Raw genomic sequence first — 27,877 nt, forward strand, 5'->3', positions numbered from 1 at the left:
AGATTCACAGGAGCGTTAGTTAGTGCCTCAAGCATCGGACTCCGTTGCAAGGTGTTTCACAGCCGAACAGTTTGCCAGGGCTATACCAACTCCACCACCCCAACCAAATAGGTGTTTACTCACCTGCACAGGTTCTTCCAAAACTCCGCTACAAATTGGGCAAATCAAATCTTCATCTACCTCCCCCTGAAAGCGGTTGACATCGTACCCCATGGCTCATACTGCAACAGGCTCAGGACGTTCTGGTGGAAGAAAAACTGCAAGACGGTGCTTACTTACAATAAGTTTCACCACTTAGCATTAAAAAAAATAATAATAACTTTCAAAAAGTGAGGTACATGAAACACATTAAAATCCTCACTCCTGGTATGTTAATGCATTGTCAGATTGAGAATTTTTTTTCTAAAATAGGAAGACTTGGAGGAAATTTTTACTGCATTCAATAATAACGGAACTCAGTCTCATTTCACCCCAAATCTTAAGCCGTGAACCCCAAATCCAACTTTGCTTGTTCCCGTACCGTCCTGTTCCACATCACCCCAACTAAAGATTTGTGCTCCTGCTTCTCGTCAAGCTCAGCTCTGCTCCCAGTATCCAATAACCCGCACTTGCGCTGCATCTTACCATTTCCAAAGACTCTTTTAGTCAATGTTGTTTGCGTACAGGGCCCCTTTCAAAAGCAAAAACCTCTCAGTCACGTTGAAAGCTCAGCGACTCAGCGCTCATCAGCCCAAGCAAAACAGGGTGAAAGAGAGACAGCCAGCAGGACGCGGCTTTTATGCAGCACTCTGCACGACGGCAGCTACGTCGTCATTAAAAATAATGGATATGTCCTGGGCTGGAAGCTAGCCAAAGGCTGGAGAGGAATTCAAGCAAAGTAAACATCCCCTGCTCCTCACATCGCTGCAAGAGCCTCACTGCTCCTCAAATACCCTGCCTTCTGATGTGCTCATGTAGACTAAAGCAGGGGGAGCAACAAACGGGCAAATTCCACTGGCATCATCTCTCCATAGGTCACAAAGATAACATAACCCCCATGCGTCATCGCCTCTATGGCTGAACTCGGGAAAGTCATTACAAGAGCATTAGTGGAACAGACAGATCACTTGCCTTATCCACACTCAGTACTCAAGTTGATTTGCACAACACAATGCTTTTTCTTTAAAAATTGTGTCATCAAGTCTTAAACAACAGCCACCGTACAATTTGAAACATCGGAACTATAGATAGACAGGGAGAGTTTCTCCTCCTTCAGAAACAAACTTTATAAGGGTATGGACGGGAGGATCAAACTTAACTGTGATGCGTAACAAATGCCACGCAGTCTCCGTACCCTTTATATAGCAGCAAGAAGTTTTGTACTGTTGATGGGGTCAGTTTTCAAATGACACAAGACAGCCTGGTCACCATCACCAATATATTGTTATCAGGCAGCTGAATCATCCTACCACAACCAGAGAGCAGTGCTGAACTACTATCTACCTCTTCGGTGGCCCTCGGATTATCCTTGATCGGACTTTGCTGGCTTTACCTTGCACTACACGTTATTCCCTTATCATGGTAGACAAAAGTGCTGGAGAATCTCAGCGGGTGCAGCAGCATCTATGGAGCAAAGGAAATAGGCAACGTTTCAGGCCGAAACCCAGGGGTTTCGGCCCGAAACGTTGCCGATTTCCTTCAGGGTTTCAGCCCGAAACGTTGCCCATTTCCTTCACTTCATAGATGCTGCTGCATCCGCTGAGTTTCTCCAGCACTTTTGTCTACCTTCGATTTTCCAGCATCTGCAGTTCCTTCTTAAATAAATATAAAAGGATTTATTCTACAAAATTTGGATTCATTCAAAAGGCCGCACATAATGGCCTAGAAGGTTCCCCACCCCTGGACTGGAGTGTCAATAGAGTGTTTTCATGCTGAAGTGAGGAGAATGAGGCAAGCACAGAGCCGACAGAGGGCCAGATCAATAGATTTTGCCCGCCCACAACTCCAGATTTAATTAATTTGGGGTGATTCTCAGAATCCTGTAGCACAGATGGTTATCATTCCATGAATTGCATCAACGTTGCAGCTTAGAAGACCCTTCCAACTAGTTCATCCCCATAATCACATATACAGTGCCCTCCATAATGTTTGGGACAAAGTCCCATCATTTATTTATTGCCTTTGTACTCCACAATTTTAGATTTGTAATAGGAATTTTTTTTTTTTTTTTTAATCACGTGGTTAAAGTGCATATTGTCAACTCCCACCCCGACCTTCTACATCCGACATAAAACCTTGCTGTTGGGTTGTGCCTTTTGTAACGTCCCAAAGCACTTTATTGCCGTGAGCAGCTTGCATTGGCTGCAATACAAGATAGCAGCCAGTCTGCATAAAAATAAAATGTGAGCAATTGGTGAATATTTTTGCCTGGTGTCTAGGCAACAGTCAGAGAGAGTCATCCTTGGTCTCCGTCCCATAAGGTAGGAATATTAAAGACGCAAACAGCTGACATGATCTGCGCGAATGAAATATCAATAACCATGTGAATTAGCGCTGCTGCAAGCATGCAGCATTCTCAGGAGATTTGCCCATTCCTAGATTCTCTACAACCAAAATATTTGTTTCCCGGCTCTAAAGCAAAAGGAGATGAACCCCCACTTTTCACAAGCAAGAACTGTGGATAACATACTCGGGGGTGGAAAGCAGGGGCGGAAATCCCGGGGGGGGGGGGGGGGGGGGGGGGGGGGGGGGGGGGGGGGGGGGGGGGGGGCGGGGGGGGGGGGGGGGGGGGGGGGGGGGGGGGGGGGGGTGGGGGGGCAGGGAACATCTCTGTTTGGAAGGTGGGGGATGATCCCCTTCATGTTTTGTAATCCGGATTTTAAAATCCGTATGAAAAGCGGTGAAATCTCCGCTATCCGCGAGACAGTGGAGGTGGGACTGATGATCGAGGGCGCCAATTGGACGAGAGAGACGTCGGTCAGCATGCAATGGGGGCGGGACCATGATAATGGAGGGTGGGACTGAGGAGAGAGCACGGTGATTGGTGGAGGGAGACGTCCGTGGGGCAAAGATCAGAGCAGAACTTGATTTGCGTGCTCAGGTCAAGCGAAAAATGCTTGGCAGCCCTGGACACAGACCTGCGCCTCATCCACGGCCAGGATCGATCCAGGGTCTCCAAACGCTGCCGCACTGCCACTGGACCAACCCCGTCCCCACCCGAATGTGTGAGTGTGAGCATGCGCACGCGGCCACCAAGAAATTGTGTCCCCCCCCCCCCCCCCCCCCCCCCCCCCCCCATGTTTTGATAGAGATTTCCGTGCCTGGTGGAAAGTACCAACACAAATAGACGGAGAAAGAGTCCAAGAGTCAGATTATTTATAATCTGTTTAAACTTTTATATTTCTGCAATTTAGCATATTTTTCTCCCCAGTTTTTAAAGATATTGCACAACGTTTCCAGAACTCTCGGCTCCAAGTGACAAATTACCAACGTTCTTGTCAGAGACAAGACGCAAAGCTACAAGAATAGCCTGAGTGAATCATTCTGCTCATCCCACACACCACTCCCAATGTAAAAATGGGGTCAGGCCACAGGCAAATTGAACCTACAGACTATGACTCACCAGCCAAGGTGCAAACTGACGCAGAACAAGTGCGAGAGTGAAAGTGAACATTTGTACACTAGTCCAAACAGCAGTGTTGACTGCTCCACCATCGGTAAATAACCAGTGCCTTGTCTTTGCTTAGCGCACACTCCACTCACATCTGCCACATGGATTTATAAAAATATCTTTTACACTTGCATCTGCTTTCTCTACATTAACCTCAGGAAGTCCCGAATATTGATGCTCGTCAGTTACAGGCAGACGAGCTCTTTGCCTTCTCCTTATTTTGTGACATTTATTCTCTCCTTTTACCTGCCTCCTGCTTGTGTTTCCTGCAATGTGGCACTACCCCCAATTGACAGTCTGAAGAAGGGTCTCGACCAGAAGCATCATCCATGCCTTCTCCCCACAGATGCTGCTGCCTGTCCCTCCGAGTTACTCAAGGATTTTGTCTCTATCTTTGGTTTAAACCAGCACCTGCAATTCCTTTCTACACACCTCTCTCCAGCCTTCATCAGAGAGTCTTACAGCACAGAAACAGGCCCTATGGCCCGACTTTCCCATGCCGATCAAGAAAGCCCATCTTAGCTAGTCCTATTTGCGCCTATCCCTTCAAACTTTTCCTATCCATGTACCTTTCCAAAGAGTCTTTTCAATGCTGATATAGTACATGCCTCAACTATCACCTCTGGCAGCTCGTTCCATATGCCCACTGGTATATGATCAGTGAAAAGGTTGCCCCCTCAGGTACGTATTAAATCGTGCCTCTCCCACATAGACCATAGAACCATCATCATGCTTGTGAGATTTTGCCCAAATGTTTAAAAGTAATTTCACCCCATAAAAATGAAGAATCATTTTGGAAACACTCAGCTGGACAAACAGAACACTTTCCCTTTCCACAGTTGCAGCCTAATCTGCCAAGCATTTGCTTTCCATTTTATGCCGTAAAAGGCAATTTTAAGTCCTTATGGAAAAAAAAGCAACCAAAAGGTGATACCTTCAAACCAGCACTGCAAACCTACACATCCAAATCCCAATGTTTGTCCATTTTCAAAAGCTTGTTTTAAATCAGTAGGTACAGTTACACGTAGGCAATGCAAACAAGCTGGAACACGCACTTCCATTATTCCGTTAACTTTCTAAAGAAATAATCTCCTTATCTACAAACCACCAACAAATTTGAACACTATTCCTTCAAGTGCTATCTCCAAATCTTTGATAATGTCCCAGAAGTAAGCAAGGCTAGCAACACATTTCCAGTCTCTGAAAACTTGGGATGTTTATTCACTCCCCTTTCTCCCTCCCCCCAAACAAAATCAAGTTGAGTTTATTGTCACGTGTACCGAGGTACAGTGAAAAGCTTTTGCTGCGTGCTAACCATTTCCCAATTCTAACAGTTTCAACTCCAAGAATTTCCGAACTGTTATCGCCCTCACCCCACCGCCCCCACCCCAAACATCCCCTCAAAAAACAATTCAATGTTTCAAGCTTCAACAGCCCACTGTAATCCGCAAGAACCTTGAACTGAACGCCCTGAATGCAGACTGAGAGATTCATCTTTAAAACAATCTGAAACCACACATACCTGATCACACTCAGGTTTCAAATTACCACCACCTCATGGCCCCTCCACCATTTACGAGGCACACATATCTGGAAGATCAGAGCCTTCATTTTCAATCCCCTGCACAAACTTTGTTACATATTCCGCAACTCCACTGTAGTCCAAATGTATCCATTGCCTTCTCTCACCTTGGCCATCTTCTCAGATTAAACTTAAAGCCTCGGGTCAATTGTATTCAGTCCAGTCATTCTGCCACCATGTCCACCAACAAAAGTCTACCCAAAGGAATCTTACTTCCCAGTTCTTGAAGCTCAAGGCATGAGCAATGAGATGCAACACACTGACTACAGGTGCTGTCTATACGGAGTTTCCCTGTGATCGTGTGGGTTTTCTCCAGGTGCTCCAGTTTCCCCCCACACCCCAAAGACGTGCATGTTTGGCTTCTGTAAAATTGCTCCTCGTGTGTAGGATAGAACTAGTGTACGGGTCTGCGCAGACTCGGTGGGCCGTAGGGCCTGCTTTCATGCTGCGTCTTTAAACTGCATTGGGATGGAATATTAAAATCTGGCAGCAACAAAAAGCACAGAGAATTCCAGCAGCAACTGAGCCATGGTAGGGCTGGAGTTAGTGATATAAAAATCAGGCAGCCCTGGGGATAGTGCAGTGAAGCTCATCGTAAATCAGATTAGAGGCTGCAGCACAGTTTAGTTTAGTCACTGGTAGATTATACCCATCAAGCTGGTTCTTTCTATTAACAACAATCATCATTTTATGCATTATCCACTCCTTTTATTGTTCCAGTTCCACACAACAAGCTTTTTTCATTTAATATCTGTGCCAAATGATCAAAGCAGCTACAATTGTGACTATTAAAACGTTTGGACAGATATATGGATAGGAAGGGTTTAAAGGGAAATGGGCCGAATCCAGGCAAATGGGACTGGGACGACCCCAGTATGCCAACTCGTCCAGCATGGACGAGGTGGGCCGAAGGGCTTGTTTCCATGCTGTAAGGCCCCCATGACTGTACAACCCATTGCCTAGATCCTTATGGACTTACCACATGTATATTCCACTTTCCCCTCCTCTCCATCCACCGACTTAAATTCAGTGTCACAATTATAAAACGCGGGCTATCTAATGACTGGAAGCAACAGCATCAATTTCACGAGTGGAAGGGGAGCCAATGCTAATCTGACGAGGAGGAAATAATGTCGTGGTGCACCTCAGACAAAATTGCAAAGTGGTGGTGCACTGGTCAAAGCGGTGGAGCTGTTCTTAAAAAAGGGTGTGAAGAAGTTAGTGTCAGAGGATTTTACAGAAGGGACAGAACGCAAGATTGAAGCAGCTGATGGCACAGTTGTTAATAACAGAGTTGGGGGGGGGGGGGGGGGGGGGGGGGGGGGGTACGAACAGAGGACTTTCCCAGTTTTGAAATGGATATTCTGGATCCCCTCGATGACGAAAAGCACAAATACAAACCAAACCACAGAATTACTTTTTGCCAAAATGAGATGAGAATTCAGTCAAATTACTCAACCAAAAAAAAACAAATAGAAAGCCAACTTGTATTGACCCAATTACTAATGACAAAACAGTGTGAAATACACCAGTTCAGGCAAGTCAGTATAATACTAGGTACACAAAAATGCTGGAGAAACTCAGCAGGTGCAGCAGCATCTATGGAGCGAAGGAGATAGGCAACGTTTCATCCAGAAACGTTGCCCATCTCCTTCGCTCCATAAATGCTGCTGCACCCGCTGAGTTTCTCCAGCATTTGTGTACCTTCGATTTTCCAGCATCCACAGTTCCTTCTTAAACACTCAATACAATATTACTTCTTCTCTTAATGGATACAGTCATTTATTTGCCTGGAGCTAGAATTAAAAAAATATGAAATGTCAAATTTCTAAACATATTCAATGAGATTTTTATATTTAAATTCTAATCTCAGGCTTCCTGATACCAATGGCTAACACACAGGAGTTTTAAGCCTTTAAAAATTACACAGAAACTGAGAAATTATAACACAAAAAAAAGATTGTACACCATGGCACTTGCTTTCCCAAAACACAAGACAGGATAGCTAACACTGCGCTTGAAGATTACGAAATAGCTTTATCAGGTGGAGACAGAAGATGGAAAAGCTGCACTGGGGGGCAGGAAAAATCAGATAAGGCATTCCTTGGAAACTCTCCCCCCTCTCGCAGGCCAGCAGGAATGTGGAACTTGCTCCAACGGGTACCGTCTGGGGAAAGCAGAGCCGCATTTAAGGGGAAGCTGGATAAAAATTTGGAAGAAATAAGGAGACGAGGATGGCGTGGAGCATGAAGACTAGAACAGACCAGCTGAGCCAAACAGCCTGCTACATATTCTATATATAATAGCCCTACATGTGGCACTTCCTCCAGCCGGACATGCAGCTTGGAACAAACTGCTTTTAGCAACAGCTGACCCAAAATTAAACACCTTTAGGTTAGAGGGCAGAGCTTGCACAAGACGAATCCACCATTTACAGCGAGCTGAGAGATACAGCATGGAAACAGGCCCTTCGGCCCATTGAGGCCACGCCGACCATCGATCAACCGTTCACACTAGTTCTACGGTTATCCCACTTTCTCATCCACTCCCTACAAATTAGGGCAAATTTTGTTTTACAAGGCACAAAACCCGCATGTCTTTTGAGACGTGGGAGGAAACCGGAGCACCCGGAGGAAACCCACACGGTCACAGGGAGAATGGGCAACCTCCACACAGGGACAGCAGCCGAGGTCAGGATCGAAGTTGGGTCTCTGGCACTGAGGCAGCAGCTCGACCAGCGGCGCCACCCAGTAGCAGTGTGCAATAATAACATTGGACTCCCAACTTCAAACCAACCCTGGATAAACTCAGCGGGTGCAGCAGCATCTATGGAGTGAAGGAGATAGTCCATGTTTCGGGCCGAAACGTTGCCCATTTCCTTCGCTCCATAGATGCTGCTGCACCCGCTGAGCTTCTCCAGCATTTTTGTCTACCTTTGATTTTCCAGCATCTGCAGTTCCTCCTTAAGCATTAAAACCAACCCTTGCAAGATTAACAGGGAGCTTCCACGCCTTTCTCTAACAAATCACAGAATCACACAAATCACAAAAATTGCCTCTAATGACCACTGCTTTATCTTCATATAATTTTCTGCTGTCTCTGGCAGAAAGGGGCAAGCACACACAAAGAGTTTTAGTTATACAATTGGAGTATCCTGCCACTTCAATCGTGGTCGAGTCTTGAACTTGCCCAAAGTCTAACCTTCCAGATTAGACAAGGAACCTTTAAAGTTCTTTCTTAAAGTCCAGAGTCCACATCTGGCCCTCGATCTCTTCAAGAAACTCAATCAAATTCATCACAATCTCAGCCCCTTTCCTGCATTCTCAGCCCCCTTTTTTCACTCCTTATATACCCACCAATGTGCAGCCAAATACCCATCCAACTCAAATGACAAATTTGCAGACGACACCACCATAGTGGGCCAAACATCAAATTCCTCACCTTCACCACCATGGTCTGGTTTGGCTGAGCCACCAAGCACGACATCCGGAGGCTGCAGTGAATCTTCCGATCAACTAAGAAGGTTGAAGGCTGCAACCTTCCACCCCCCCCCATTGGCGAACTATACACTGCAAGGGCCAGGAAGCGAGCGGGTAAGATCATCTCTGACCCCTCTCACCCTGGCCACAAACTCTTTGAATCACTTCCCTCTGGAAGGCGACTCCAGTCAAAGCCGCCACAGCCAGACATAAAAACTGATTTTTTTCCACAAGCAGTAGCTCTACTCAATAACCAAAAGTCTGTAACCTCCTTGTGCTCTGGTATTTTAATTCATTCTTCACATGTGTAAATTATAATGTTTTAATTTTAATTGTCTACTGTATATCGTGTTGTTACTTGCGAGCAAAGCACCAAGGCAAATTCCTTGTATGCATTCATATTTGGCTAATAAAATGTATTCAATTCGATGACAAGATGGAGTGTAGGAAGATTGAGAACCTCGTAACCCGATGTCAAGACAACAACCTTTCCCTCAATGTCAAGACAAAGGAGATTGTGATAGTCTTCAGGAAGTGAAACAGTACATATACCCTGGTTTACAATGACGTAGAGATGGTTGAAATGTGTCCATCTCCCTTCCTTTGACTCCATCTTTACTTCACGCTGCCTCGACAAGGCCACCAGCATAATCAAGGATGAGTCTCACCCCAGCCACTTCCTCTTCTCCCCTCTAAAATCAGGCAAGAGGTATAGGAGAGCAAAGACACACACCTCCAGATTCAGCAACCGTTTCTTCCCAGCTATTATCAGGAAACTGAACCATGCTATCACCAACTAGAGAGCAGCACTGACCTACCATCTACCTCATTGGAGGCCCTCGGACTATCTTTAATAGGACTTTATCTTGTACTAGACGCTATTCCCGTTCTCCTGTATCTGTACACGGTGGACAGCTCGATTGTAATTTTGTATAATCTTTCTGCTGACTGGACAGCACGCAATAAAAAAAGCTTTTCACTGTACCTCGGTACACGTGGCAATAAAACTAAACTCCCTACACAAGGGCAGATTAGATATGCTGACTATCCCTAATCTGCTCTTAACTATCCAAAAGCAGGTAGATCATGTCTCTCAGAATCCCCTCTTGAAACATTCCCAACACTAATGTTAGGCTTACCAGCCTGCAGTTCCCAGATCCTTTGCAGCGCTTCTTGTTTTTTAATTTCTATGTTTCTAGGTTTCTTACATAAAAAGGTGGAAGCTTGCAACTTGCTCGAAGAGTTTAAACAGGAAAGCAGTATTAGGAGGTGGGGTGTGTAGGAAGGAACTGCAGATGCCAGTTTAAACTGAAGATAGACACAAAATGCTGGAGCAACTCAGCGGGACAGGCAGCATCTCTGGAGAAAAGGAATGGGTGACATTTCAGATCTGAAGAGTCTCGACCCTAAACCTCGTCTCCAGAGATGCTGCCTGTCCTGCCAAGTTACACCAGCCTTTTATGTCTATTTTAGGAGGTAGGGTGACATGTAGGGGGTTTACACACATATTAGGGTTAAGGTTAGGGATAATTGGGGCCGTAGTTAAGCTGCATTTGAAGGGAAAGGATTCAAGTGAAGCAATCCACTGACAAAATCAGCCACCACACAGGAAGGATAATCGAGTGGGAAGTTGAATAAAAATAAATCAAGGATTATGAAAACTTCCTGCAGCTTTGCAGAGACATTAACAGACCAAATATGGAACCAAACTCTTAAACACAAGCAAATTTAATAAATGTTTAAAGAACCACCATATTTATAGCAACCTTCGCCTCACAAACTTCAACGTAGGGATAAACTGCACAACACACATCTTGATCACATCCGCACGTTCATCAACACATGGATAATTATTCAGTTGATAAGCAAACAGGCATCTGCTCACAATCACATTATGACTCACGTTCCTGCATAATCAGGAACGCATCGACAAGGGCAAGTATAAGACGCTAGTGCAGTCAGATCGGCCAAATTACAAAAGCTCGAGGCAAAAATGACCAAATACAAGGGAAGTGACGAAGGAATTACGTGACTTAATATTGATTAAGCAGTCAAACAAATCACTTGAAATAGGCTATTTGATTCTGGCAGAAATCAATAATCACTATTAAACCAATTTAAATTACTGAAAACAAAATTAGCTGCTGTTGGGATATAGCCCCTCTCCACATTTAGCAAACAAATAATGGTCTTATAGTTACAGTTATAATTTAAAAACACATAGTTAACTACAATAGTGCTGGAGAAAGTCAGCGGGTGCAGCAGCATCTATGGAGCAAAGGAAATAGGCAACGTTTCGGGACGAAACCCTTTCGGGTTTCGGCCCGAAACGTTGCCTATTTCCTTTCGGGTTTCGGGCCGAAACGTTACCTATTTCCTTCGCTCCATAGATGCTGTTGCACCCGCTGAGTTTCTCCAGCACTTTTGTCTACCTTCGATTTTCCAGCATCTGCAGTTCCTTCTTAAACTCTTAACTACAATAGTGATTCCCTCTTGCTGGATTTTAATGAAGGATTAATCTCCAAGTGATCAAGAGACAACTATGATATCAATCAGCCCCCCACAGCATTGCACAAATGGGGAAAGTAATTTAAATGGCATCAAAGGATGGAGACAATGATATTCATACATAATTATTAAGTTGGGCATCATCAAAATCTTGAGACATTACGGTCTGCTTGGAGGAGGGAAAAAGTCAGTCCATCCATTTAACAATCTAACCAACAGATTGTAGTTGTACAGAGAAGCCAGGTAGGAAAAAAACGAATAGCCTCCTAAAATGTGATGATGCGAAATAAGAGAGACACACAAGGAGGACTCAAGTCAGTCAACATGCCCTCCATTTGAATTAATACAATGAAATATCCAGTAAACAGCAACTTCATTCCAACCCAAAACGGAATGAGCTTTATGTTCGGACTTCTCACCGTCCTGTGGCATTGTATTATCGCGCCCCACTCCGTTTAGAAAGAAGGCCCGTGTCAGCCGCGGCTTTTCCTGCTGCCCGCCGCAGACGACCTGTGCCCTCACTGCCGTCGACCAGCGCATCGCCAGCGGGCAGGGGAAAATGACTTCCCCTTGGGGCAGACTTACCAGAGATCCATCGGCAGTCGGGCAGCCGCAAGTCCTGATGGAGGTGAGTGCTGATTATTTGATTGCAAGCTTTTCCGAAAGCGCGCACCACAGCCTCTCAACGTCATCCGCGGCTCCCATCTTTAAACGCGCAGCCCTCGGAACCAGCGCCTCGGCTGAGTGACAGCCCCCATCGACCACTCACTGACCTCAGCTCTGAGCGACGGACCACTGGACCAATGAGTGCTTAAAATAACGTTTCTAATCCCGCCCACTGGCAGGTCAATTAAGCCAATCGACGTTTACAATGTCGTTCTTGATCCCGCTCACTGGCAGACCCGTTGGCAAATCACGGAACCGGCCTTATGGTTGGCAGCCGCGGCAGCCAATTGGCGCTGAATGGATGGGGCGGGTCTTGGCTAGACGGATATCCAACTGCACCAACGGTAACAAAAATTGTAACGGGGCACCCAATCAGAGGCAAGGTAACATTGCGGAGGGAGGGGGGGTGGGGGGGGGTGAATGGGCTGGGTTTCCATGGCAACCATCCAGGCGGGATGTGGTGACGCAATGTGAATGACGTCTCCGCCTGTAAATACACAGAGCCGGTGGTGGGTATCGAACCCGAGTTACGAGGCGGCAGCAGCACTCTTCAAATGAATTAGCAACAAAATCGATTGCTTTACTGGGGTATATTATAAATCCCCTGAAAGTCAGGAGGAGACAGTAAGGAGGCATTTAGAGAAATCGGCCGGCGGTGGTTGTTTTTTCATTTTTCATTTTCCTTGAAGAAGTTCTCCTCTCTTAAACACTGTGTATACTCTACTGCGTTATCTCTTCAAGATATGCCCACCTTGAAGAAGTTCTCCTCTTCTCTTAAACACCGTTGTTTTTTCATCTTCAATTGAAGATTCATCTTTTTATTTTTACAAACCATGTTCTCGGGGTATCAATATCTAAATTTTATTAGTTATTTAAGTTATGACATCGGATGGAAGCTGCATACCAAATCTCATTGTGCTTATGTGCACTGACAATAAAAGATATTATTATTATTATTATAAAGATATTAATCCTCAAGTATCCGCACTTACATGCACTGTCTATTGGACACGCTAGAGGCAGGAACCATGTTCCCGATGTTGGGGGAGTCTAGAACCAGGTGCATCAGTTTAAGAATAAGGAGTAAGCGAGTTAGAACGGAGACGAGGAAACACTTTTTCTCACAGAGAGTGGCGAGTCTGTGGAATTCTCTGCCTCAGAGGGCGGTGGAGGCCGGTTCTCTGGATACTTTCAAGAGAGAGCTGGATAGAGCTCTTAAAGATAGCGGGGATATGGGGAGGAGGCAGGAACGGGGTACTGATTGGGGACGATCAGCCATGATCACAGTGAATGGCGGTGCTGGCTCGGAGGGCCGAATGGCCTCCTCCTGCACCTATTGTCTATTGTCTATTACATGTCAGCGGAGGGCTTGCTGCGTAACCAGACCTAGCCAGGATTCTCGATTCTCCAGAACATGATGAAGTGCCGTTTCTTGGTTTTGGTTTGGGGGTAATGTGGGGAGCTGAAGAGTCAAGAGTGAGAGTGTGGCAGAGAATAATTGAAGTGCACATCCTTCCTCAGATATGGGGCCCAATAATGTTCACAATATGGACTCACTAACCGCAGCTAAAGCCTAAAGGGCCTGTCCCACTTTCACAAGGTAATTCACAAATTCTCCCGCGTTTTCCCCTTAATTCAAACTCGCAAAATGTTCGTAACGAGTCCGTAGGAGGTCGTAGGAGTTTGTAGATATATCGTAGCGGCTCGCTATGCTAGCCGTAGGTACTCGTGGCATCAGATAAGTCGGGACGTTTTTTTCCAGCCCGATAAAAAATGTCCATGAGTAAAAAAATGGTCGGAAATTGCAACTTTTTACTCGTAAGGAGGCATCGAAATAGTTGTGGGAATTCGTAGACATATTTGTAGGAGTTCGTGAACATAGTCGTGGAAGCTCATAGGAGTTCGTAAATTGCCACGATCTTGATTTTCTTTAGGTCCTTTAAACTCGGCAGAGGTTTTGAATTAAGTCGTGAAAGTGGGACAGGCCCTTTAGCATTACACACTTTCATGGACATTCCTTCTGTTTTACCGCGTGCATTGGTGACACCTTCCTCTAGTGGCTCTGCTGCTGCAGCCTTCATCAGAGCACATGGCCACTTCAACATGGACGTGGACATGGACATGGTCCCGAGTCCCGGAGCTCGGCTCTGTCCGGAGCCGCCCGTCCACCGGATGTCCCGCCCACGCCGGTGAGGGCCCGACCAACCAGGCGGCGCCGAGGGAGGAGGGCGGCCTCCGACCGGTCGGTGGAGCTGCCTGTCAGCGGGCCCGAGGGGAGCCGGAGTTTGCCGAACGACGGCGGGCCGGTTGCCATTGTGGATGAGCGAGAGGCGGTGCGGGCGGGTGGCGGCCATCCTGCCCTCTCATGTGGTGTTTACGGGAGCGTTGGGGAAGGGGATTTGAAGATCCGTGTTGTGTGGGGGGGGAGAGAGAGAGAGAGGGGGGGGTCCCGCTCCCGGAGGGCCGCCCAGGGCCGCGCATGCGTGTTATGAACCTCCTCTCTACAACTTGCCTCAACTTTGCAGCTCGGGGATCGCCGATGGTCTCCGTGTGAAGGCAGGATGTCGAGCGACACTTATGTGAAGGATATCAAAGCTGGCTTAAAAAATCTCAACCTTCTCTTCATTGTCCTGGAGATCGGTGAGTAGAGGAAAAATCTTGCACTTCACCCCTTTGACAGAACACAATCCAACCCAGTCCTCCACACATGCTGCCCGACCTGCTGGGTTTCTCCAGCACTCTTTATCCTCCACAGATGCTGCCCGACCTGCTGGGTTTCTCCAGCACTCTTTAGTCAAGTCAAGTCACTTTTATTTCTATAGCACATTTAAAAAAACAATTCTCGTTGGCCAAAGTGCTTTAAATTGGTGGAGGTACTAATGTTATACAACATTGGTTCATAGATTAAGTACATACATAAATACATACATATAGCCCTCCCTCAGAGGACATCAAGAAAGGCTTGAAAGTAAAGATTGAAAGTAAGTATCGACTTAAAGGAGTCGATGGAGAGGGCAGTTCTGATGGGAAGGGGGATGCTGTTTTACAGTCTAGGAGCTGCAACCGCAAAGGTGCGGTCGCCCCTGAGCTTATGCCTAGACCGCGGGATGTTCCGTAACCCCAAGTTGACCGATCTGAGGGGCCTGGAGGTGGTGTGGTGGGTAAGCAAACTTTTGATATAGGTGGGGGCAAGCCCGTTAAGGGCTTTGTAAACATAAAGGAGGATCTTGAAATTTATTCGGATACCCTCCACAGATGCTGCCCGACTTGCTGGGTTTCTCCGGCACTCTTTATCCTCCACAGATGCTGCCCGACCTGTTGAGTTCCTTCAGAGGGCATGTCGGGCAGCATCTGTGGAGGACACAGAGTGCTGGAGGAACTCTGCAGGTCAGGCAGGATACAATACGATAGAACTTTATTTATCCCAGGAGGGAAATTGGTCTGCCAACAGTCATAAAACACAACAAGATACATGAAGCATGAAATTAAAGTGACGAGTGGAAAGTCCAGGATTGGGGATGTGCAAAGATTGGGGGAGTCAGTCTACCTTTCAACAGAAGGGGGAGGAGTTGTACAGTTTGACAGCCACAGGGAAGAAGGATTTCCTGTGGCGTTCTGTGCTGCATCTTGGTGGAACCAGTCTGTTGCTGAAGGTGTTCCTCAGGTTGACCAGTGTGTCATGGAGGGGGTGAGCTGTGTTGTCCAGGATGCTTCGCAGTTTGAGGAGCATCCTCCCCTCCAAGACCAACCTCCAATGAATCCAACTCCACCCCCAAGACGGAGCCAGCCCTCCTGATGAGCTTCTTAATTCGGTTGCGGTCCGCGGCCTTCGCCCTGCTGCCCCAGCACACGACAGAGAAGAAGATGGCACTGGCCACCACTAATTGGTAGAACATCTGCAGCATTTTACTGCAGATGTTGAAGGAGTGGGGCCTCCTCAGAAAGTACAGCCGACTCTGTCCCTTCTGATACAGCACCTCAGTGTTCCTGGACCAGTCCAGTTCACTGTCCAGGTAAACTCCAAGGTACTTGTACTCTCTGGTAAATTGCACATCCACACCCTTAATGGAGGGACAGGGGTGTTCCTCCCCTCCTAAAGTCCACCACTAGTTCCTTAGTCTTGTCGATGTTGAGCGGCAGGTGATTCAGCCCACACCACTCATCAAAGTTGTTTTTGTACGGAGTGTTTTGTGAATATCTCTGGTGTGCGTTTTAAGCTCGGCGGTGAACTTTGTTTCTTGTTGTGCAGGGCGAGTGACCAAAACCAAGGATGGGCACCAAGTCAGGACGTGCAAAGTCGCTGATAAAACAGGCAGCATCAACATATCCGTGTGGGATGATGTGGGAGAACTGATTCAGGCTGGAGACATCATCCGGCTGACCAGAGGGTAACTCACTTAGTTTAACACATCTGTGAAAACTGGAGCAAATGTTGTGACACTTTTTTAACTTTTAGCAATACAGCGTGGAAACAGGCCCTTCGGCCCACCGGGTCCGTGCCGACCAGCGATGACCCCGTACACCAGCACTATACTACACATGAGAGACAATTTTCAATTTTTACCAAAGCCAGTGTAGTTTAGTATCGAGATACAGCACGGAAACAGGCCCTTTGGCCCACCGGGTCTGCATCAACCCTGCACATTTTTACTATCCTGCACACTAGGGACAAGTTAAACACATACCAAGCCAATTAACATACAAACATTCACGCCTTTGAAGTGTGGGAGGAAACCGAAGATCTGGGAGAAAACCCAAGCAGGTCACGGGGAGAGTGTACAAACTCCATACAGACAGCAGCCGTAGTCGGGATTGATCCCGGTTCTCTGGCGCTGTGAGGCAGCAACTCTACCGCTGCGCCACTGTGCTGCCCCAAACTCTACAAATGCACCAGCACAATTCAACAACAGATAATGGCACAATCTTATTTTTTACAAATGGCGTGTGCTTTAAGTTTTGTGACTAACGCTATATTTTAAAGAGTACGTTATGTTTTGTAGCTATGCCTCGATCTGGAAAGGATGTCTGACGCTCTACACGGGGAGAGGAGGGGATCTCCAGAAAGTGGGAGAGTAAGTTCTGTGCTTTCAGACTGGAAAGAGGGTGGGGGCTGCTTGAAGCTTGAGCTCAGGCCGGGCTCCGGCTGCTCGGAGAGTTTGGGTGCAGTTGGAAAGGTTCTAGTGCAGGGGTGGGGAACCGTTTCATGTTGGAAAGCCACATTAAGTTAGCTGTAATCTCATAAGGCCGCATCCAAGAAACTTCAATTAGACATACTTTAAAATGTACATTATTTTGTTAACATAGGCCTCATGACTTACTAATGTTTTAATTGTGGCCGTCAGTCGGGGAGGATTATTTTGTTGAATCTTCTTTTACTCTTTGGTATATTAAATACGTTCATTTTAAAATTAAAATAAAAATAATAAAAGACGAACAAAAACATATTAATAAAAATAAAAGAACTTGTTCTACAAAATTTGGATTCATTCAAAAGGCCGCACTTAATGGCCTAGAAGGCCACAGGTTCCCCACCCCAGGTCTAGTTGGTTTGCCCCATTGGAGCTCCGGGGTGGAGTTCATCGAGGGGACAGGAGATGCTTTGCTGTATCTGCTCTCGAAAGTGAGGGGCTGCTGTCCCCCCACGGGAAAGGGAGGAATATTAATGGAGGGTCTCGTGAGAAGGAGAGACAGATTCAGCAGAAAAAAATTTCAAAGGGGAATTAATGGGGCCAAGAGATAAATAGTTTAATGCTGTTCTACGTTGGGTAAATAATGGCCTGGAGTAGTGGAGAGGCTCCCTATTGCATCTCCAAAGGTCCCGTGCACTGTTCTGCACCCAGAGAGAGATCCTCGTTTCTTTTATGTTTACCTGAAACTTGTCGGGTCGGACTATTTACTGTTCAGTTCAGTTTTGTTTATTGTTACGTGTACCGAGGTACAGTGAAAAGCTTTTGTTGTGTGCTATCTGGTCAGCAGAAAGACAATACATGATTACAATCGAGCTGTCCACAGTGTATAGATACATAATAAGGGAATAACGTGTTGTGCAAGGTAAAGTCTGCAAAGTCCAAGGGTCACCAGAGAGGTAGATAGTAGTTCAGGACTGCTCTCTGGCTGTGGTAGGACGGTTCAGTTGCCTGATAACAGCCGGGAAGAAACTCCCTGAATCTGGAGGTGTGCGTTCGTTTTCACACCTGTAACTCTTGCCCGATGAGAGAGGGGAGAAGAGGGAGTGGCCAGGGTGCGACTCATCGTTGATGATGCTGCTGGCCTTGCTGGGGCAGCGTGAGGTGTAGATGGAGTCCATGGATGAGAGGTTTGTTTCTGTGATGGTCTGGGCTGCGTCAGCAATTCACTGCAATTTCATATACAATAGAACTTTATTTATCCCAGGGGGGAAATTGGTCTGCCAACAGTCATAAAACACAACAAGATACATGTAGCGTGAAATTAAAGTGACGAGAAGAAAGTTCAGGATTGGTGATGTGTAAAGATTGGGGTGGGGTAGTCAGTCTACCCCACGACAGAAGGGGGAGGAGTTGTATACCGTTTGATAGCCACAGAGAAAAAATATCTCCTGTGGCGATCTGTGCTGCATCTTGGTGGAACCATTCTGTTGCTGAAGGAGCTCCTCAGGTTGACCAGTGCGTCACGGAGGGGGTGAGCTATATTGTCCAGGATGCTCCACTGTTTGAGGGAGCATCCTCCCCTCCAAGACCACCTCCCGTGAATCCAACTCCGCCCCCAGGACGGAGTCAGCCTTCCCAATGAACTTGTTGAGGCCTTGGATAGAGCTGTTTCCAAACCAAGCTGTGACGTGTCCCGATAAAATGCTTTCTCTGGTGTTTCTATGTTAAGCTTTCTATTCTTTCCCCGGTAATGCGGTGAACTGCGATTAGCCTCTCGGGGTGTTGGTGGTTGTGAACTGTAGACGTGCAAGATTACAACTGCTTGTGTTCCCTCTGTTAGGTTTTGCATGCAGTATTCCGAAGTGCCAAATTTCAGTGACCCTAATCCTGACTACATGTCCCAGCTGCTGCCCCAGAACAAGCCAGTAAGTCTGCTGCCGAACCACTCAGGATACGATAGAACTTTATTTGTCCCAGGAGGGGAATTGGTCTGCTGACAGTCAACTCACGGGATACATGAAACGTGAGATGAAAGTGATGAGTGGAAAGTCCAGGACAGATTGGGGGGCGGGGTCAAGGTTACTTGAAGCTAGAGAAGTCAATGTTCATACCGCTGGGGTGTAAGCTGCCCAAGCGAAATATGAGGTGCTGTTCCTCCAATTAGTGCTGGGCCTCACTCTGACAAACTCCGTACAGACAGCGCCCATAGTCGGGATCGAACCCGGGACTCCAGCGCTGTAAGGCAGCAACTCTACAGCTGCGCCATCGTGCCGCCCGTAAACCAATTAACCTACAAACCTATAGGCGTTTGGAGTAGAAAACCCACGCAGGTCACGGGGAGAACGTGCAAACTCCGTACAGACAGCACCCATTGTCAGTATGGAACGTTAGGGGTGCCTGGCGCTGTAAGGCGGCAACTCTAACATTGCGCCACCGTGCCGCTCAGAGACCCGGGACCTTTCTTTTGAGAGTTGGGATGTGGTGCAAGTCAGTAGAGGCGGACAAGAGCCCTGTGTCTCGGAAGTGGGATGGATTGAATGTCTGTAAGTTAAGCCGGCTAGATCTAAAGAATTTTTCTTTCTTTCCTCATCAAGACCCCGACTGAACAAAGTCCTTCCGCCACTGGTCCGGCGGCTTCATCCCCCTCTGTAAGCACTGGTGAGTACCATGCGACTGTCGCCGTTAACTCTGGACCTTCAGGCTGCAGGAGGGCATTTTGTACTTTACCCATACCCTATATCTGACTGCACTCAGTTAGGCCCAGGCACAAAATAAAACAGCTCGTAGATCAGCGGTGAGTCCATCAAACAAGTCGGTTTATTAAAGGCCTTATCAATCTACATCGGGAAACCATCTGAGCAAACCCAAACTGCTTCCACAAGCCAAAGTAACTATTCCATTTTTATACCCTCATGACACAATGGTTACTTGTGGAGTTGAAATAAACCAACATTAACCAATGTCTCTGTAACCTTTCATCTTTGTCTTTCCCCAGAGTTAAATATAATCTTGCGTTTCTGAAGTTTTAGAAATCTCTCCCTATGTCTCTATCACATAGATACCATAAATGTCAATGCCCTGTGGGGAGACTGATTCAACTCCCTCAATGGGGTCCTCTCATTAAAGTGGTTGTTCGTGAACCTTTGGCAGACTTGCCTGCTAAACACAGTGACAAAGAGCAGCTGTAATCTCAAGATTGCAACAGATAAGAACCTAGACAGAACTGTGAAGGACCATCCTCCCCCCTATAGATAAGGAAGCCTGCTTCTCAGCAGAATGTTTCAGCTTTAGCTATTTTGACTGCATTCTATCTTGGCCATTTTCCATCATTCTTCTCCAGTATGTGAGCTCTAGGGTAAACCAAACTATAACCTACTCATCCTCCTTATAATACTCAAAATTCCCAACAACAGCGTGATGAACAAACGGAGCACCAGTAGAAATCTGAGGGGTGACTTTTTCACACAAAGAGTGGTGGGTGTATGGAACAAGTTGCCCAAGGAGATGGTTGAGGCTGGGGCTATCCCAATGTTTAAGAAACAGTTAGACAGGTACATGGATAGGACATGTTTGGAGGGAAATGGACCAAACGTCGGCAGGTGGGACTAGTGTAGCTGGGACATGTTGGGCAGTGTGGGCAAGTTGGGCCAAAGGGCCTGTTTCCACACTGTACCACTCTATGCCTAATATCCATCCTGGATAGACCCTCGTTAAGCAAGTAACGTCGCTGTTATCGTGCTCCCGCTGAGAGATTGCGAAGCCCAACTTGTCTCTTGTTTCCCAGAATTACAATAAGTGACTGCATTTCAAACGTCATTCATCGTGGAACCTTTTAGGATATCGTGAGCTTGTAAAAGTCGATCTGGAAATGCAAATTCTTTCTTTCCAGCTAATGCCATGTTCGTTGTCGCAGGTTCTTTAGATACAATGCAGAAACAATCCCTTCGGCCCACCGAATCCGCGCCGACCAGCGATCCCCGCACACTAACACTATCCCACACACTGGGGACAATTTACACATACACCAAGCCAATTAATTTACAAACCTGTGCGTCTTTGGAGTATGGGAGGAAACTGGAGATCCTGGAGAAAACCCACCCAGTTCTCGGGGAGAACGTACAAACTCAGTGCAGACAGCACCCGTAGTCAGAATGAACCCGGGTCTCTGGCGCTGAGAGGCAGCGACTCTACCCACGCGCTATTGTGCCGCCCCGTCCAATGATAACTCTGAGATGTATTTGCACATTGCCCTATGATGTTGGATGCTGCTTCATCTGCTAAAAATCAATGTCAACGCTGGCCGTTTACTCGCAAAAACCGCAAGTCACAGGCAATGTGGCGTGGCCTTTATTACATTGGTGACTGCGGGTGTGGCTCTGCGCTAATCTGGCTGCTGCTTCTTAATTCCAAGTGACTGCAAAAGTATGCTATTGGTTGCAAAACCTTCTGGGTTGCAAGGACATGGCGAAAGGCAATGGATGAGTGTGTCCTGGGTTGGATTCCAGCCCTCGCTAATGGGGGCTAGCTGCAGGTCTGTCTTTCAGTGTGAAGTGGTTTGGACAGTCGGCTTGGTTCCTAGCTGGCGCTGGCGCTGGCTGTCTCGCCGGGCTCGGCCACAGTGGCTGCTCCGTACACACAGCACCCGTAGTCAGGATCAAACCCGGGCCTGTCAGGCAGCCACTTGTTGCTGTCGAGTGGAGCAGATGGAATTGGACGAAGACTGGCTTCTTTTAGTTTAGTTTAGAGACACAGAGTGGAAACAGGCCCTTCGGCCCACCGAGTCCGTGCCGACCAGCGATCCCCACACATTAACGCCATCATGCACACGCCAGGGACAATTTACGTTTAAACCAAAGCCAATCAACCTACCAACCTGCCCGTCTTTGGAATGTGGGAGGAAACCGGAGCACCCGGAGAAAACCCACGTGGTCACAGGGAGAACGTGCAAACTCCCGCATCCGATGACAGCACCCGTGGTCAGGATGGAACCCGGGTCTCTGGTGCTGTGAGGCAGCAACTCTACCGCTGCGCCACCGTGACGTATTTGTTCTTCGGGAGGAGAATGCGATGGATCTCCCGCTCAACACTTTGCTGCCAATGATTCAGCCTTGTCGTTAGCAGTCCTGGGCTGCACGGGACTGTGGTTGAAGATGAGCATGTGCTTGCAACCACCTCCTCCTGTTCCCTAGTTCATTGCCCACTGCTGCTCAGTAGCATCTGATCCATTGGCGGGCTAGATGTATGTTGGGCAGCAGCTTGCCAGCAGTGGGAATGGTCTCTGGGCTCTGCTCTATTTGAATTCACCCTTCACCAGGGGAGAAGAATCTTGCTGCTCAAACAGAGTCATTTGCCAAGAGTGGTGACTCAAGCTGGAACAGGTACAGAGAGGATTTACAAGGATGTTGCCAGGGCTCGAGGGTGTGAGCTACAGGGAGAGGTTGAGCAGGCTGGGTCTCTATTCCTTGGAACGCAGGAGGATGAGGGGTGATCTTATAGAGATGTCCAAAATCTTGAGAGGAATAGATCGGATGGAGTCTTTATGAAGGAACTGCAGATGCTGGAAAATCGAAGGTAGACAAAAGTGCTGGAGAAACTCAGCGGGTGCAGCAGCATCTATGGAGCGAAGGAAATAGGCAACGTTGCGGGCCGCAAACCCTTCTTTGGACCGATGTAGGGTGGGGGGGGCAGAAAAAAGGAGAAAGGAAGAGGAGGAGCCCAAGGGCTAGGGAGAGCTGAGAAGGGGAGGAGACAGCAAGGGCTACCGGAAATTGGAGAAGTCAATGTTTATGCCGCTAGGGTGCAAACTGCCCAAGATACACAGAGTCTCTTGCCCAGAGTAGGGGAATTGAGGACCAGAGGACATGGGTTTAAGGTGAAGGGGAAATTATTTAATAGGAATCTGAGGGGTAACATTTTCACACAGAGGGTGGTGAGTGTATGAACGAGCTGCCAGAGGAGGTAGTTGAGGCTGGGACTATCCCAACATTTAAGAAACAGTTAGACAGGTACATGGATAGAACAGGTTTGGAGGGATATGGACTAAACGTGGGAGGTGAGACTAGTGTAGCTGGGACATGTCGGCCGGTGTGGGCAAGTTGGGCCGAAGGGCCTGTTTCCATGCTGTATCACTCTGTGACTCTACCCAGGGGGGTAGCCGTGAGATCAGAGCGGGTGTCTGGTGGGTAGTTTAGGAAGAATGTGGTGGTGGTGATGATGATGTGATGAGAAAATTTCCCATAAGACAAAACCTTATTGTGAGCAATTTTGAGCACCATATCTGAGGATGGATGTGCTGGCCCTGGAGAAGGTCCAGAGGAGATTTACGAGAATGATCCCAAGAATGAGTGGGTTAACATACGATGAGCGTTTGACTGCACTGGGCCTGTACTCACTGGAGTTTAGAAGACTGAGGAGGGACCTCATTGACACTTACAGAATAGTGAAAGGCCTGGATAGAGTGGACGTGGAGAGGATGTTTCCACTAGTGGGAGAGTCTAGGACTAGAAGTCACAGTCTCAGAATTAAAGGACGTTCCTTTGGGAAGGAGATGAGGAGAAATTTTAGTCATGGGGTGATGAATATGTGGAATTCTCTGCCACAGACAGATGTGGAGGCCAAGTCAGTGGATATATTTAGGGCAGAGATAGATAGATTCTTGTTTAAGAAGGAACTATAGATGCTGGAAAATTGAAGGTAGACAAAAATGCTGGAGAAACTCAGCGGGTGCAGCAGCATTTATGGAGCAAAGGAAATAGGCAACGTTTCAGGCCGAAACCCTTCTTCAGACTGATGTTAGGGGGGGGGGGGGGGGGGGGGGGGGGGGGGGGGGGGCAGGGAGGAGAAAGGAAGAGGAGGAGCCCGAGGGCTGAGGAAGAGCTGAGAAGGGGAGGAGACAGCAAGGGCTACCAGAAATTGGAGATGATTGTTGATTAGTACGCGTGTCAGAGGTTATGGGGAGAAGGCAGGAGAATGGGGTTAGGAGGGAGAGATAGATCAGCCATGATCTATCTCTCTATCTAGAAGATTGAGGGGGGATCTTATAGAAACTTACAACATTCTTAAGGGGTTGGACAGGCTAGATGCAGGAAGATTGTTCCCGATGTTGGGGAAGTCCAGAACAAGGGGTCACAGTTTAAGGATAAGGGGGAAGTCTTTTAGGACCGAGATGAGAAAAAAAAAATTCACACAGAGAGTGGTGAATTTGTGGAATTCTCTGCCACAGAAGGTAGTTGAGGCCGCAGTTCATTGGCTATATTTAAGAGGGAGTTAGATGCGGCCCTTGTGGCTAAAGGGATCAGGGGGTATGGAGAGAAGGCAGGTACAGGATACTGAGTTGGATGATCAGCCATGATCATATTGAATGGCGAATGGTGCAGGCTCGAAGGGCCGAATGGCCTACTGCACCTATTTTCTATGTTTCCATGATTGAATGGCGGAGTAGACTTGATGGGCCGAATGGCCTAATTCTGCTCCTATCACTTCTGCCCTTCGGAAGCTCTCTGTGGCGTGAGATGGTGTTGTCACCCGGTTATTTGTTCCTTGTTCCCGCCGCTCCAGGTAACGAGACTCCGAACGCTGTCGGCACAGGTGGAGCGGCGCTGGGCAACTCGAATCACCAGCCGGCAACTGCAAGTGGAAGAGGCAATGGACGAAGCCCAGGCAACAACCAAACTGCTGCCACATCTACCTCCACCTCCACCTCCACTCCGCCAACTACCACACTTAGCAACGGGCGCGATCCACGACGGGTTCCGAAGCGCTGATTGTTCCTTTGCTCGCAACTTTGAACATTTTCCTGGTCTGTGAACCGTATCAACGTGGTATTCTTTCAGCAAACTTCATCCAACCCTTCTCCTTAAATCCAACGCCGCAAAGCATTGGCAGACACAAAGTGCCGCAGTAATTCAGCGGGACAGGCAGCATCTACAGAGAGAAGGAATGGGTGACGTTTCAGGTCGAGACCCTTCTGCGTTGGACAGCCACAGTTTGTCACACCTCTCCCTTTCCAAATCACCTTCTATAGAGTTGTAGAGGTCAAGTGATAGGAGCAGCATTATGCCATTCGGCCCATCAAGTCTACTCCACCATTCAATCAATGCTGATCTATCTCTCCCTCCTAACCCCATTCTCCCGCCTTCTCCCCATAACCTTTGACACCCGTATTAATCAACAATTTATCTATCTCTGCCTTAAATATACCATTGACTTGGCCTCCACAGCATTCTGTGGCAAAGAATCCCACAGATTCACCATCCTCTGGCTAAAGAAATTCCTCCTCATCTCCTTCCTAAAAGAACGTCCTTTAATTCTGAGGCTGTGACCTCTAGTCCTAGACTCTCCCACTAGTGGAAACATCCTCTCCACATCCACTCTATCCAGGCCTTTTACTATACAGTATGTTTTAATGAGGTCCCCCCTCATTCTTCTAAACTCCAGTGAGTACATGCCCAGTGCCGTCAAACGCTCATCGTACGTTAACCCACTCATTCCTGGGATCATTCTTGTAAACCTCCCCTGGACTCTCTCCAGAGCCAGCACATCCTTCCTCAGATACGGGGCGCAAAATTGCTCACAATATTCCAAATGTGGCCTGACCAGCGCCTTATTGAGCCTCAGCATTACATCTCTGTTTTTGTGTACAAGCCCTCTCCAAATAAATACTCTCAAAATAGTCAGATACAGCATGGAAGCAGGCCCATCGGCCCATCGCATACATCCCAACTATCGGCCCCCTTGTGCGGGTCAGACAGCACCCTTGGAGGATATGGATAGGCAACGTTTCAGGTCGGGTCTGAAGAAGGGCAGTAGCGGTAGAGTTGCTGCCTCACAGCACCAGAGACCCGGGTTCGGTCCTGACTACGGGTGCTGTATGTGCGGAGTTTGTACGTTTTCCCCGTGACCTGCGTGGGTTTTCTCCAAGATCTTCGGTTTCCTCCCACACTCCAAAGACCTACAGGTGTGTCTGAAGAAGGGTCTCGACCCGAAGGTCAGCCTCTCCGGAGATGCTGCATGTCTGTCCCGCTGAGTTACTCCAGCACTTTGTACCTGTCCACGTTCTCCACAGAGATGCTGCATGTCTGACCCGCTGAGTTACTCCAGCACTTTGTATCTTTAGTTGTCTTTTTTCCTCTGTAGCTCTCTCCTGATTACTTGTCTTTGCCAAATGATTTCAACCAACAACCAACTGAGACCCAAACAGTGCGCAAAGCTCCAGGTGTGGTCTCACCTGGGCCCTGTGTTATTGCAGCAGGGTTTGTGTTTATGTCGCAGATATAAAGCCCAGAAAAAAAAACTTGGCCCTCCTGAATTGCTTATTACACCTCCATGTTAGTTTTCATAAGATCATAAGTGTGAGGAGTAGAATTAGGCCATTCGGCCCATCAAGTCTTCTCCGCCATTCAATCATGTCTGATCTATCTCTCCCTCCTAACCCCATTCTCCTGCCTTCTCCCCATAACCTCTGACACCCGCACTAATCAACAATCTATCTATCTCTGCCTTAAAAATATCCACTGACTTGTGGCCTCCACCACCGTCTGTGGCAAGGAATTCCACAGATTCACCACCCTCTGACTAAATAAGTTCCTCCTCATCTTCGCCCTTTAATTCTGAGGCTATGACCACTGGTCCTAGACTCTCCCACCAGTGGAAACATCCTCTCCACATTCACTCGATGCCTTTCATTATTCTGTATGTTTCAACAAAGTCCCCCCCCTCAACCTTCTAAACTCCAGCGAGTACAGGCCCAGTGCCGTCAAACACTCATATGCTAACCCACTTATTCCTGGAATAATTCTTGTAAACCTCCTCTGGACCCTCTCCAGAGCCAGCACATCCTTCCTCAGATATGGGGCCCACATTTGCTCACAATACTCCAAATGCGGCCTGACCAGCGCCTAATAGAGCCTCAGCATTACATGTTCCTGCCTTCTCTCCATATCCCTTGACTCCGCTATCTTTAAGAGCTCTATCCAACTCTCTCTTGAAAGCATCCAGAGAATTGGCCTCCACTGCACTCTGTGACAGAGAATTCCACAGACTCACAACTCTCTGGGTGAAAAAGGTTTTCCTCATCTCCGTTCTAAATGGTGACCCCTTATTCTTACACTGTGACCCCTGATTCTGAAGGGGAACATTTCTCCTGCATTAAGCCTGTCCAATCCCTTATGAATTTTATATGTTTCTATAAGATCCCCTCATCCTTCTAAACTCCAGAGTGTACAAGCCCAGCCGTTCCATTCCCTCAGCATATGACAGTCCCGCCATCCCGGGAATTAACCTGGAGAACCTACGCTGGGCTCCCTCAATAGCAAGAATGTCCTTCCTCAAATAAGGAGACCAAAACTGCACACAATACTCCAGGTATGGTCTCACCAGGGCCCTGTACAACTGCAGAGTCTTTGCTCCTAGACTCAAATCCTCTCGCTATGAAGGCCAACATGCCATTAGCTTTCTTCACTGCCGGCTGTACCAGCACCAAGCCACTGAGTTCAACAGCAAATATGCCAAGCAATGAATACTGGGCTTCGTAGAGAAGCCCTTAAGACAAAGGTTTATTGTACTTTATTTGGGAAATTTTAGAGACATATCCTGCATAAGGCAGTCAGACAAGTGTTATCATCGCCACCCAGTGGTGATAGTCTGCTGCTGCGGGATTGTAAAACCTCACTAAATCTGCCAGTTTTGGGGAATCAAAATCACAATAATACTTTATTAGCCAAGTATGTTTTGCAACATACGAGGAATTCTATGTGTCATACAGTCATACCAATAAAAAGCAACAGGACACACAAAATACATTTTAACATAAATATATTAAAATATACATGTCTGAAGAAGGGTCTCGACCCGAAACGTCACCTAT

At 47.4% G+C, this 27,877-nt stretch overlaps 2 protein-coding genes across 4 annotated transcripts in view; one reads left to right on the forward strand and one right to left on the reverse strand.

The window, feature by feature from the left end:
• The window catches only part of rnf41 (ring finger protein 41), a 26,993-nt gene extending 15,053 nt beyond the window's left edge, over positions 1 to 11,940 (reverse strand). Inside the window, exons 1-2 of one of the 3 annotated variants that reach the window (XM_055664546.1) lie at positions 11,804 to 11,940; positions 124 to 257 (exon numbers count right to left, since the gene is read on the reverse strand). In XM_055664546.1, coding sequence (XP_055520521.1) covers positions 124 to 213 — 90 coding nt within the window. In that variant the 5' untranslated portion in view covers positions 214 to 257; positions 11,804 to 11,940. Of the gene's footprint in view, positions 1 to 123; positions 258 to 624; positions 794 to 1,531; positions 1,553 to 11,803 lie in introns of those variants that run through there. The other 2 variants (XM_055664548.1, XM_055664547.1) reach the window with 2 other exon arrangements.
• Positions 11,693 to 27,132, forward strand: LOC129714744 (SOSS complex subunit B2-like). Its single transcript, XM_055664549.1, has 7 exons — positions 11,693 to 11,846; positions 14,410 to 14,524; positions 16,134 to 16,272; positions 16,885 to 16,956; positions 18,854 to 18,938; positions 19,608 to 19,671; positions 24,571 to 27,132. Exons 1-7 carry the CDS (start codon positions 11,778 to 11,780, stop codon positions 24,774 to 24,776), a joined length of 750 nt encoding a protein of 249 aa, XP_055520524.1. The 5' UTR covers positions 11,693 to 11,777; the 3' UTR covers positions 24,777 to 27,132.
• Positions 27,133 to 27,877: the final 745 nt, after the last annotated feature.

Source organism: Leucoraja erinacea, chromosome 40 (assembly GCF_028641065.1).
Source record: "Leucoraja erinacea ecotype New England chromosome 40, Leri_hhj_1, whole genome shotgun sequence".
NCBI lineage: Eukaryota > Metazoa > Chordata > Chondrichthyes > Rajiformes > Rajidae > Leucoraja > Leucoraja erinaceus.

Excerpts from the sequence above, each read along its gene's own strand:
- LOC129714744 (XM_055664549.1), top strand. The coding sequence starts at position 11,778 with ATGACTTCCCCTTGGGGCAGACTTACCAGAGATCCATCGGCAGTCGGG. Across the intron at positions 18,939-19,607 it reads TGCTGCCCCAGAACAAGCCA|ACCCCGACTGAACAAAGTCC; the intron begins GTAAGTCTGCTG and ends TTCCTCATCAAG. Across the intron at positions 19,672-24,570 it reads ATCCCCCTCTGTAAGCACTG|GTAACGAGACTCCGAACGCT; the intron begins GTGAGTACCATG and ends CCGCCGCTCCAG.